This window comes from Entelurus aequoreus, linkage group LG21, assembly GCF_033978785.1.
Source record: "Entelurus aequoreus isolate RoL-2023_Sb linkage group LG21, RoL_Eaeq_v1.1, whole genome shotgun sequence".
Taxonomy (NCBI): Eukaryota; Metazoa; Chordata; class Actinopteri; order Syngnathiformes; family Syngnathidae; genus Entelurus; species Entelurus aequoreus.
Genome location: NC_084751.1, coordinates 11,478,616 through 11,491,197, shown reverse-complemented (window position 1 = coordinate 11,491,197; position 12,582 = coordinate 11,478,616). Strand labels below are relative to the sequence as shown.

The following is a 12,582-nucleotide window of genomic DNA, read 5'->3' as shown; positions in this document are numbered from 1 at the left end:
CTTTTTTTGTTTTATATATAATATATATTAATCATATAAATATATGTAATGATGACAATTATTTTTGTTATTAATAAATTTTATAATTTAATCTATAAGACAAGTTAGCTCTTCCCAAAGCTAACTTGTCTTATGCTAGCACATTGTAATATTTCATATCTGCTGTATATATTTTATTACTATTTGTTTTATCATTACTTTACTTACTGTATATGACTACATTATTTTATTTTATGTATTTAATTTTATGTAGTATATATTATCATTTGTAAATATTGAAATATATTTGTATTTATTATAAATATGAGTTATATGTATATATATATATATATATATATATATATATATATATATATATATATATATATATATATATATATATATATATATATATATATATATATATATATATATATATATATATATATATGTATATATATATAATATTCATCATTTCAATCAGTTGTTATTGTTGTAGTTTTCAGCAAAACTGCAAGAAATAGTATTTATTTATTATGGATTATCTGTAAATTGTATTTAATTATATATAGTAGATATTATCATTTATAAATATTTTTAAATATATTTCTACTTATTATACATTTGACTTTGTCGGTTTTATATATAATATATATTCATTATATAAATATGTAATGTGATGACAATTATTTTTGTTATTAATAAATTTCATAATTTAATCTATAAAACAAGTTAGCTCTTCCCAAAGCTAACTTGTCTTACACTAGCACATTTTAATATTTCATATCTGCTGTATATATTTTATTAGTATTTGTATTATCATTATTTTACTTACTTAATTGTATGTAGTATATATTATCATTTGTAAATATTGAAATATATTTGTATTTATTATAAATACGAGTTATATATATATATATATATATATATATATATATATATATATATATATATATATATATATATATATATATATATATATATTCATAATTTCAATCAGTTATTATCGTCGTAGTTTTCAGTAAAACTGAATAAAATTGTATTTATTTATTATAGATTATCTGTAAATTGTATTTAATTATATATAGTATATATTATCATTTATAAATATTGAAATATATTCCTACTTATTATAAATTTGACTTTGTCGGTTTTATATATAATATATATTAATTAAATAAATATGTAATGATGACAATTATTTTTGTTATTAATGTTAATCATTTATTATTGTGGTTATAGTTTTTAGTAGTGTCGTACTACAAAAAATATATATATTTAATAAAAAAACTCATATATTTAACCAAAATTATAATAAATATAAATACATAAAAACAACTAAATATGAATAAATATGATACAAATATTAATAGCTATTTATTTAAATTCAAAATGTTTTATGGTTGTGGTTGTAGCTTTCAGTATAACTGCAAGAAATAGTATTTATTTATTAGAGACAAATATTTTTTTCTGTAAATTGTATTTTATTATATATAGTATATATTATCATTTATAAATGTTGAAATATATTTCTATATATTATAAATATGCCTTTTTTGTTTTATACATAGTATATATTCATTCAATGATGACAATTATTTTCATTATTATTAATTTTAATCATTTATTATTGTGGTTAGTTTTTAGTAGTGTCGAACTGCAAAAAACTTATATTGGATAGAAAAATCATATATTCCCCTATAATTATAATAAATAAATACATACATAAAAAACAACTAAATATGAATAAATATGATTTTTTAAAATATATTAATAGCTATGTATTTACATTTAGAATGTTTTATGGTTGTGGTTGTAGTTGTTGGTATAGAACTGCAAAAAAGATTATTTATATATTATAGAAAAAACAAAAAATATATACAAATAATTAAATATGAATACATATATATTATAAATATGACTTTTGTTTTAAATATAGTATATATTCATTCAATGATGACAATTATTTTTATTATTATTAATTTTAATCATTTATTATTGTGGTTAGTTTTTAGTAGTGTCGAACTGCAAAAAACTTATATTGGATAGAAAAATCATATATTCCCCTATAATTATAATAAATAAATAAATACATAAAAAACAACTAAATATGAATAAATATGATTTTTTTTAAATTATATTAATAGCTATGTATTTACATTAAGAATGTTTTATGGTTGTGGTTGTAGTTTTTGGTATAGAACTGCAAAAAATATTATTTATATATTATAGAAAAAACAAAAAATATATAAAAATAATTAAATATGAATGAATATATATTATAAATATGACTTTTGTTTTATATATAGTATGTGTTCATTCAATGATGACAATTATTTTTATTATTATTAATTTTAATCATTTATTATTGTGGTTAGTTTTTAGTAGTGTCGAACTGCAAAAACTTATATTGGATAGAAAAATCATATATTCCCCTATAATTATAATAAATAAATAAATACATAAAAAACAACTAAATATGAATAAATATGATTTTTTTTAAAAATATATTAATAGCTATGTATTTACATTTAGAATGTTTTATGGAAGTGGTTGTAGTTTTCGGTATAGAACTGCAAAAAATATTATTTATATATTATAGAAAAAACAAAAAATATATACAAATAATTAAATATGAATAAATATATATTATAAATATGACTTTTGTTTCATATATAGTATATATTCATTCAATGATGACAATTATTTTTATTATTATTAATTTTAATCATTTATTATTGTGGTTAGTTTTTAGTAGTGTCGAACTGCAAAAAAATTATATTGGATAGAAAAATCATATATTCCCCTATAATTATAATAAATAAATAAATACATAAAAATTAATAAATATGATTTAAAAATATATATTAATAGCAATGTATTAGTGGTAGTGGTTGTAGTTTTCTGTATAGAACTGCAAAAAATATTATTTATATATTATAGAAAAAACAAAAAACATATACAAATAATTAAATGTGAATAAATATAGGTTAAAGTTAAGAATGTTTTATTTGATGCATTTACCAAATTTACCTACGGTCATATCAAAAATAATAAAGGGGGATAATAAATAAATGTCAAATGAATTTAGTTGCACATTTTGACTATTGTATTTTTTTACTGCAGAAACACTTAAAAAAATTTGAATAATTATCACAAAATGATTTAATATAATTATATTTGATTGTGTCATTGTCATTATAATTTCCCTTTCTTTGCTGATGGGTTAGGATAGGTCACATGGCTCTACAGCTTTATACGGTGTGTTACTAAACATGCTTCCATGATTTCTGGCCGTCTTGTCCTGTAAGAGAACATCACGGCTCTCGAAGGAGGGATTGATTGCCGTTGCACTGAATCATGTCCACCATGTGGCAGGGTCCACATCGCCACATGGAACGTGGGCTCGGCCGTGCCGCCCGATGACATCAGCGCTCTGTTTGGAGGCCACGTGTCGGATGGGAGCGTTGACATGTTTGTCATCGGGTGAGCAGCAGACAGAAAGGCCGACTCGCTCTTTTGTGAGCCAACTGCTGTCCTTCTTTTTCCCCTCCAGACTGCAGGAAGTCAACTCCATGATCAACAAGCGGCTGAAGGATGCTCTGTTCTCAGACCAGTGGAGCGAGCTCTGCATGGACACGCTCAGCCCCTTCGGATACGTCCTGGTCAGTCAAGTACCCAGCATGCAACTGGCACCGTGTGCAAAGTCACACAATGGGGGTGTGAGACTTCAGTTCAGCGAGCGTCTCAGTATTTGTTTTGTCTTATTTGTGTGCTTTCATTATATAACAAAGATGTGTGATGATAACCATAGACCCAGAATTTTAAAGGGGAACCACACTTTCTGGGGGGAATTTTGCCTATCAACTACAATTATTGTCAGAGACAAGACCACACATCTTCTTTTTTTTTAAAGATTTTAAAGATAAAAATGCTTAGATGTGGCTAATCGCCATTGTAGCCCTCTAAAACAACTTCAAAACCCTCCATAAACGTTTTATATACACACTGCAAGTATATATATATAATGTAGTAACAGACACGGTCATAAAAATGTGTAATATATACAATATTTACCGTATTTTGACCATTTTAATCAATCTTTGGACAAATGAGGATTCACAACTTTATCTTTTTGAAGCTGAATATACTGAGGATGAACGACTGAAACTCTCTCTCTTCGATTTTTTTATTTGGTTCATCAGTTCATGTGAACAGTACACTTCAAGTGCATAGCAGATAAATAAATAAAAGTATCGGTTTACATTTCCTGACCAAAAAGGTATAGGCTGAAGCTAAAAGCGTATTATGCCTACCCTTTCCACATTCACTTTGTACATGTCACATAGAGAAAAGAAAAGAAAAAAACAAAAAATCAATCTTGGGATAAAGAAACACAAGAAAGGACTCTAGAGTCTCTGTCAAAATCCTAGTACTTGATCACATGCATTGTTAAGCATGTAAATACATGCATTTACCAATATATATATATGTATACTGTATATATATATATATATATAAGTATATGCGTACATATATGTGTATATATGTATATATATATATGTATACATATATACATATATATATATATATACGTATATACATATATGTATGTATACATATATATATATATGTATATATATATGTATATATATATATGCATACATATATGTGTATATATGTATATATGTATATATACATATATATATATATGTATATACATACATACATATATATGTATATATGTGTGAATACATACACATATTTGTATATATACGTATATATATGTGTGTGCGTGTGTGTGCGTGTGTGTGTGTGTGTGTACATGTATATACATATATATGTATATATATATATATATATATATATATATATATATATATATATATATATATATATATATATATATATATATATATATATAATTATATATATATATATATATATATATATATATATATATATATATATATATATATATATATATATATATATATATATATATATTTATTTATTTATTTAGTCAGCCACCCATTGACAATCAATGGGTGGCTGACTAAATACTTTTTTGCCCCACTGTATATATATATATATATATATATATATATATATATATATATATATATATATATATATATATATATACATATATATATATACACATTCCATATACACATTCCACATACGATTGTTCAAATGCACATTTGCGCTCACATTTTTTCCTTTTTTTTTGCTGCTTATAGAAAAATAATTTCCCCCCATGGTCATAATGGGGTATTGTGTGGAGAATTTTGAGGACAAAAATTATTCTACTGCATTTTGGAGTAAGGCTGTAAAATGTGGAAAAAGTGAAGCGCCGTGAATACTTTCCAGGACTGTATTTGTTGCACTTGTGTCTTTTTTAAAGTTATTTACTGGGATTAATCATGATTAATACGTGTGATTAATCATGATTAAACAAATATTGGCAGTTGTGCTCTCCTAGTGTTGCTATCCAGAATGTCTCCCTGGCGTGCAGGTGGCGTCTCAGAGAATGCAAGGAGTGCTGCTGCTGGTCTTCTCCAAATTCTGCCATCTTCCTTTCCTCCGAGGCGTGCAGACGCAGAGCACGCGTACGGGACTCGGGGGATGTTGGGTAAGTCACATCCTCTCTCTCACTTGTGACGGTGCAGACGTGGCACGTGTCCGTAGACAGAATCTGGCTTTGAAAGGCGGCAGGTGCTAGCACCTTCATGACGGTTGATGTCATCACACGCCTCTGCTGCAGTCTCCTTCTCTTTGAGGTCAGTGCAGCAGCAGCAGCAGCAGCAGCAGCAACGCTTGCTGCGGTGCATTCAAAGACCTTTGCCACGTCTGCAACCTTTGTCATCACCTCTACTTTCTATCACCTCCTTTTCATTCATAAGATGCTGCGTACGCGTGGGAAACTACAACCTCACCTGACAATGTCCAGTTCATTAGGAACGTGCGTGTTGCATATTTACACTTTCATTACAGCACGTCCGAAAAGGAGTAGGAAGAAGCAGAGCTTATTTAATCCTACCCCTTCTCATACCACAGCAATTTTATCCCATGTCATTGTTCTCTGCAAGAGAACAGTGAATAAATAAATAATATACATTAGTAAGTAAACAAATATTAAATACTTAAATAATCTTTATCTAAAAATTAAAAAAAAGGGTTCAAGATGTTCATCATAATTATTGTTCTTCTGTGTGAACACTTGTAGTTTGAACAGTCTCTTAAACTGAATCAAATTGGTGCTTTGTTGGATTTCTTTGCTTAATCCACTCCATAATTTAATTCCACATACTGATATGCTAAAGGTTTTAAGTGTTGTACGCAGGCCCGGCCCTAACCAATCTGGCGCCCTGGGCAAGATTTTAGGTGGCGCCCCCCCCACATCGGCAGTGAAGTGTATATACTCACAAGAAACCGAATAGCTTTGTCTTTGACCTTTTTTTTTACTTAAAGAAAGCAAATTAACAATCAGAATAGTTAACAAGATAAAAAAAAAATATGGATAAATAAATGAATAGAACAAATAAAAAATGAATATATGAAATACAATATTTTTTACATACATAAACACAAAATAAAACGTGTCAACAAGTTGCATAAAATAAATTAAAAATACCATATAAATAAGACACTGCACAAAACAAGATATCAAACCAGTATGACTTTAACAACTATATTACAAAAAAAGGGGATCCTACAGAGTTCTCTATTTGTGCTTTTTAACATTGCATTAACTAGAATGACTTACAAATGACTGTACACCAGGGAGTACTGTAATTACCTAACGTTACATTGTTAAGTACAAATCATTGTGGGAAAATTGAATAGGCCGACATGTTGTTTTATTATTTTTAACTAATGTATAAATTATCAAGTAGAATATATGAAATATATTGGATTCAAAATCCTCGTTGCAATTGTGACATAAATTCAGCTGAATAGCTGAGCATAATTACTGTATATGTTTTTGATCGAGATTGATTGAGAAGTTTATTGACATCTTAAAGAATTGAATCCATGTAATGCTTTAAAAAGGCTAATGGATGGCACAAAAAAGCCAAAAGGCTTGTTTCCATTGTGGTCCATTAAATATTCATCACATTTGATACATTCAGAATAAAAGATACACTACCGTTCAAAAGTTTGGGGTCACCCAAACAATTTTGTGGAATAGCCTTCATTTCTAAGAACAAGAATAGACTGTCGAGTTTCAGATGAAAGTTCTCTTTTTCTGGCCATTTTGAGCATTTAATTGACCCCACAAATGTGATGCTCCAGAAACTCAATCTGCTCAAAGGAAGGTCAGTTTTGTAGCTTCTGTAACGAGCTAAACTGTTTTCAGATGTGTGAACATGATTGCACAAGGGTTTTCTAATCATCAATTAGCCTTCTGAGCCAATGAGCAAACACATTGTACCATTAGAACACTGGAGTGATAGTTGCTGGAAATGGGCCTCTATACACCTATGTAGATATTGCACCAAAACCAGACATTTGCAGCTAGAATAGTCATTTACCACATTAGCAATGTATAGAGTGTATTTCTTTAAAGTTAAGACTAGTTTAAAGTTATCTTCATTGACAAGTACAGTGCTTTTCTTTAAAAAATAAGGACATTTCAAAGTGACCCCAAACTTTTGAACGGTAGTGTATATAAAAAGATATATACCAAAAAAATGGGGGAATGGGGGGGGGGGGGGGAGTAATATATACAGTATGTACATGTAAACACTATAGTAGTCGTTTCATTCACATTTTAAAAATGTGTAGTGGATTGTCCGACGCTTAAACAGCAACAAAAGTGAGTTTAGTACAAAAGGTTTATTTACCCATAGTCAAAAGTGCAAAGTTGGATTAAGCTGCCCATGCAGACAAACAAACGTCCTCCGGAGGACACAAGAATCAAGCAATTGGCCATTTGATCTGTTTCCCCACGCCCCAAGGTCCCGTTGTTTTCGACATGTTTGTTTTGCAACATCCTTGAATCCCTTAGTCATGCTTAGACAATCAAAACATTTTGTAGAAGGGTTAGAGCGACTCCATATTCAACTTTGTCCTACATCTGGTCCTTCAACGGTATAGAATAGAAGAGAAATTCAAAAAGGTGGAATGAGGTGAAATCTAACGGCTGCCATGCAGGCTGTTTTATTTTATTTTATTTTGTCTTTCTTTTTTCCTTTTTTTTTGCCATTGCTCAAAAAAAAAAAAAAAGACAAAAAAAATCCATGTTACAAAGAATTATTTTTAAGGCTCCAGTTACTTCAAATATTTCACTTTAAAATGTCTTATGCGGTAAATATTGCATATATTGTGTGGTTGCCATATAAAAACATCAAAGTTTTATTTGACAAAAGAGCATAAAACAAACAAAATAATAGTTCAAACGTAAAATGGACAGATATATCTGAAGTTGATCTCGTAACTTAAGTGTTGAAAGTAAAAGAAAAACCTAATAAAAATGTATCACTTTATGAGTGGGGCACCTTTCGGAAGCCAAATATATTTAGTGGTATTGTATTTATCTTTTCACCGTCATTACTCAAAAATATGAAAAAATTAAAATCAATGGTGTCCTGCATTATTGATCTTTTAGGGCTCTAATTACTAAATACTGCATATTTCAGTTTTACTATAAAAAACTAAGTTGTTTTTGACAGAAAAGCCATAAAACATTTTCTTTTTATTACTTTATATCAGGGGTCACCAACCTTTTTGAAAGCAAGAGCTACTTCTTGGGTACTGATTAATGCGAAGGGCTACCAGTTTGATACACACTTAAATAAATTGCCAGAAATAGCCAATTTGCTCAATGTACCTTTAACTCTATGTTATTATTAATAATTAATGATATTCACACTTAATTGAACGGTTTAAAAGAGGAGAAAACACGAAAAAAATGACAATTAAATTTTGAAACATAGTTTATCTTCAATTTCGACTCTTTAAAATTCAAAATTCAACCGAAAAAAACAAGAGAAAAACTTAGCTAATTTGAATCTTTTTGAAAAAATTAAAAAAAGAATTTATGGAACATCATTAGTAATTTTTCCTGATTAAGATTAATTTTAGAATTTTGATGACATGTTTTAAATAGGTTAAAATCCAATCTACACTTTCTTAGAATATATAACAAATTGGACCAAGCTATATTTCTAACAAAGACAAATCATTATTTCTTCTAGATTTTCCAGAACAAAAATTTTAAAAGAAATTCAAAAGACTTTGAAATAAGATTAAAATTTGATTCTACAGATTTTCTAGATTGGCCAGAATATTTTTTTTGAATTTTAATCATAAGTTTGAAGAAATATTTCACAAATATTCTTCGTCGAAAAAACAGAAGCTAAAATGAAGAATTAAATTAAAATGTATTTATTATTCTTTACAGTAAAATAAATAAATTTACTTGAACATTGATTTAAATTGTCAGGAAAGAAGAGGAAGGAATTTAAAAGGTAAAAAGGTATATGTGTTTAAAAATCCTAAAATCATTTTTAAGGTTGTATTTTTTCTCTAAAATTGTCTTTCTGAAAGTTATAAGAAGCAAAGTAAAAAAAATAATGAATTTATTTAAACAAGTGAAGACCAAGTCTTTAAAATATTTTCTTGGATTTTCAAATTCTATTTGAGTTTTGTCTCTTTTAGAATTAAAAATGTCGGGCAAAGCGAGAGCGAGACCAGCTTGCTAGTAAATAAATAACATTTATAAAATAGAGGCAGCTCACTGGTAAGTGCTGCTATTTGAGCTATTTTTAGAACAGGCCAGCGGGCTACTCATCTGGTCCTTACGGGCTACCTGGTGCCCGCGGGCACCGCGTTGGTGACCCCTGGTTTACATGAACTTGAAGTCGATATAGAGATTAACGGTAAGCGTTAAATAAAAAATAATAATTTGACTTGTTTTTAACATTTTAATGACTGAGACCCTTTGTGGTCCCTGGGACCCCTAAAGGTAAAATAATTTAAAAAAAACATATATTTTGTTATGTTTTGAAAATGAAATATCAAAATGGCCCCCAAATGCTTTAATTTTTCCATGTGCGGCCCTCAGTGGAAAAAGTTTGGACACCCCTGCTTTAGCTGCATAATTGTAATCATATTCACATTTTAAAATCCATTTGACACATCTTTAGCCTTTTTTTTTTTTTAAACCTTGTGGTATTTTGATGTTTGTATTTGTATTTATTATTTATTTTTAGCTAGTAGGATATAAGAACACATATTTGAATCCATTATATTGTAATGCAATGTAATGACCATGTTGATGATGCTGTTATTGTGTGTGCTGCAGGGCAACAAAGGGGGCGTGAGTGCCAGGATGTCCATATTTGGTCACCCGGTGTGCTTCCTGAACTGCCACCTCCCCGCCCACATGAGGAACCTGGAGCAGAGGATGGAGGACTTTGAGAGCATCCTGCAGCAGCAGCAGTTTGAGGGAGGGGCCGCCACGGGGGTGCTGGATCACGAGTGGGGGGGACTCTTTATTGTTGGAGATTATTCTCATGATGTCATTCTTTTGATGTCGTGCCCTCTGTTTGCCGTCCAGTGTTGTCTTCTGGTTCGGAGATTTGAACTTCCGCATCGAGGACTATGACATCCACGTGGTGAAGTGTGCAATAGACAGCAACAAGCTGCCCTTGCTGTGGGAAAGGGATCAGGTGACTTTTCAGCGCATGCGCGCGCACACACACACACACACACACACACACACACACACACACACACACACACACACACACACACACACACACACACACACACACACACACACACACACGCACACACACACACATTAAGCAACCAGCAGAGGACGCGTGCGCACACATGCACGCACACACTAGCAACCAACAGAGGGCGCATGAGCACGCACACACACTAGCAACAAGCTGAGGACGCATACGCACGCACGCACACACACACAGACACACAGACACACACACACACACACACACACACACACACACACACACACACACACACACACACACACACTAGCAACCAGCAGAGGGCGCTGTGGCAAAAGCCATTTCACTCAAGGAGTCTCCTAAATTCTTTATTGTGTGTCTATTTCTTCTTCTTCTTCTTCTTTTTTCTTGTTCTTCTTCTTCTCCTTCTTCTTCTTCTTCTCCTTTTTCTTCTTCTCCTCCTTCTTCTTCTTCTCCTTTTTTTCTTCTCCTTCTCCTTCTCCTCCTTCTCCTTCTTCTCCTTGTTTTTCTTCTCCTTCTTCTTCTTCTTCTTCTTCTCCTTCTTTTTATTTTTCTTCTTCTTCTCCTCCTTCTTCTTCTTCTCCTTCTTCTTCTCCTTCTTCTTCTTCTCCTTTTTTCTTCTCCTTCTCCTTCTTCTTCTTCTTTTCCTTCTCCTTCTTTTTCTTCTCCTTCTTCTTCTCCTTTTTTTCTTCTCCTTCTCCTTCTTTTTCTTTTCCTTCTCCTTCTTTTTCTTCTCCTTCTTCTTCTCCTTATTTTTCTTCTCCTTCTTCTTCTTTTCCTTCTCCTTCTTTTTCTTTTTCTTCTTCTTCTCCTTCTTTTTCTTCTTCTTCTCCTTCTTTTTCTTCTTCTTCTCCTTCTTCTTCTTCTCCTTCTCCTTCGTCTTCTTCTTATTCTCTTTCTTATTCTTTTTCTTCTCCTTCTTTTTCTTCTTCTTCTCCCTATTTTTCTTCTACTTCTCCTTCTTCTTCTTCTTCTTCTTCTTCTTCTTCTTCTTATCCTCCTTCTTCGTCTCCTTCTTTTTCTCCTCCTCCTTCTTCTTCTCCTCCTTCTTCTTTTAATTATTATTATTATTCTCCTTCTTCATCTTTGTGTTCTTCTTCTCCTCCTTCTCCCTTTTCTTCTTTGTCTCCTCCTCCTCCTTCTTCTTCTCCTTCTTTTTCTTCTTCTTCTTCTCCTTCTTCTTATTATTTTTCTTCTCCTTCTTCTTTTCCTTCTCCTTCTTTTTCTTCTTCTCCTTCTTTTTCTTCTTCTTCTTCTCCTTCTTTTTCTTCTTCTTCTTCTCCTTCTTCTTATTCTTTTTCTTCTCCTTCTTTTTCTTTTTCTTCTCCTTCTTTTTCTTCTTCTCCTTCTTTTTCTTCTTCTTCTCCTTCTTGTTCTTCTTCTTCTTATTATTCTCTTTCTTCCTCTTTTTCTTCTCCTTCTTTTTTTCCTCTTCTCCTTATTTGTATTCTTCTTCTCCTTCGTTTTCTTCTTCTTATCCTCCTTCTTCGTCTCCTTCTTTTTCTCCTCCTTCTTCTTCTTCTCCTCCTTCTTCTTTTAATTATTATTATTATTCTCCTTCTTCTTCATATTTTTGTTCTTCTTCTCCTTCTCCTTTTTCTTCTTCATCTCCTCCTCCTCCTTCTTTTTCTTCTTCTTCTCCTCCTTCTTTTTCTTCTTCTTCTTTTTCTTCTTCTTATCCTCCTTCTTCTTTTTCTTCTTCTAATTATTATTATTCTTCTCCTTCTTCTTCATCTTTTTGTTCTTCTTCTTCTCCTCCTCCTCCTCCTTCTTCTCCTTCTCCTTCTTCTTCTCCAGCGTGCTCTACCTTCCACATTTTTCATCTGATTCAAACCATTCCAACTCCAAACTCTTCATCTTATTCGGGAATAATTCG

At 30.4% G+C, this 12,582-nt stretch overlaps 1 protein-coding gene across 1 annotated transcript in view; it reads left to right on the top strand.

The window, feature by feature from the left end:
* Positions 1 to 12,582, top strand: part of LOC133638390 (phosphatidylinositol 4,5-bisphosphate 5-phosphatase A-like) — a 38,178-nt gene that overhangs the window by 6,093 nt on the left and 19,503 nt on the right. Inside the window, exons 3-7 of the mRNA XM_062030931.1 lie at positions 3,358 to 3,465; positions 3,536 to 3,644; positions 5,498 to 5,614; positions 10,292 to 10,467; positions 10,547 to 10,658. Of these exons, the coding sequence (XP_061886915.1) occupies positions 3,358 to 3,465; positions 3,536 to 3,644; positions 5,498 to 5,614; positions 10,292 to 10,467; positions 10,547 to 10,658 (622 nt within the window). The remainder of the gene's footprint in view (positions 1 to 3,357; positions 3,466 to 3,535; positions 3,645 to 5,497; positions 5,615 to 10,291; positions 10,468 to 10,546; positions 10,659 to 12,582) is intronic.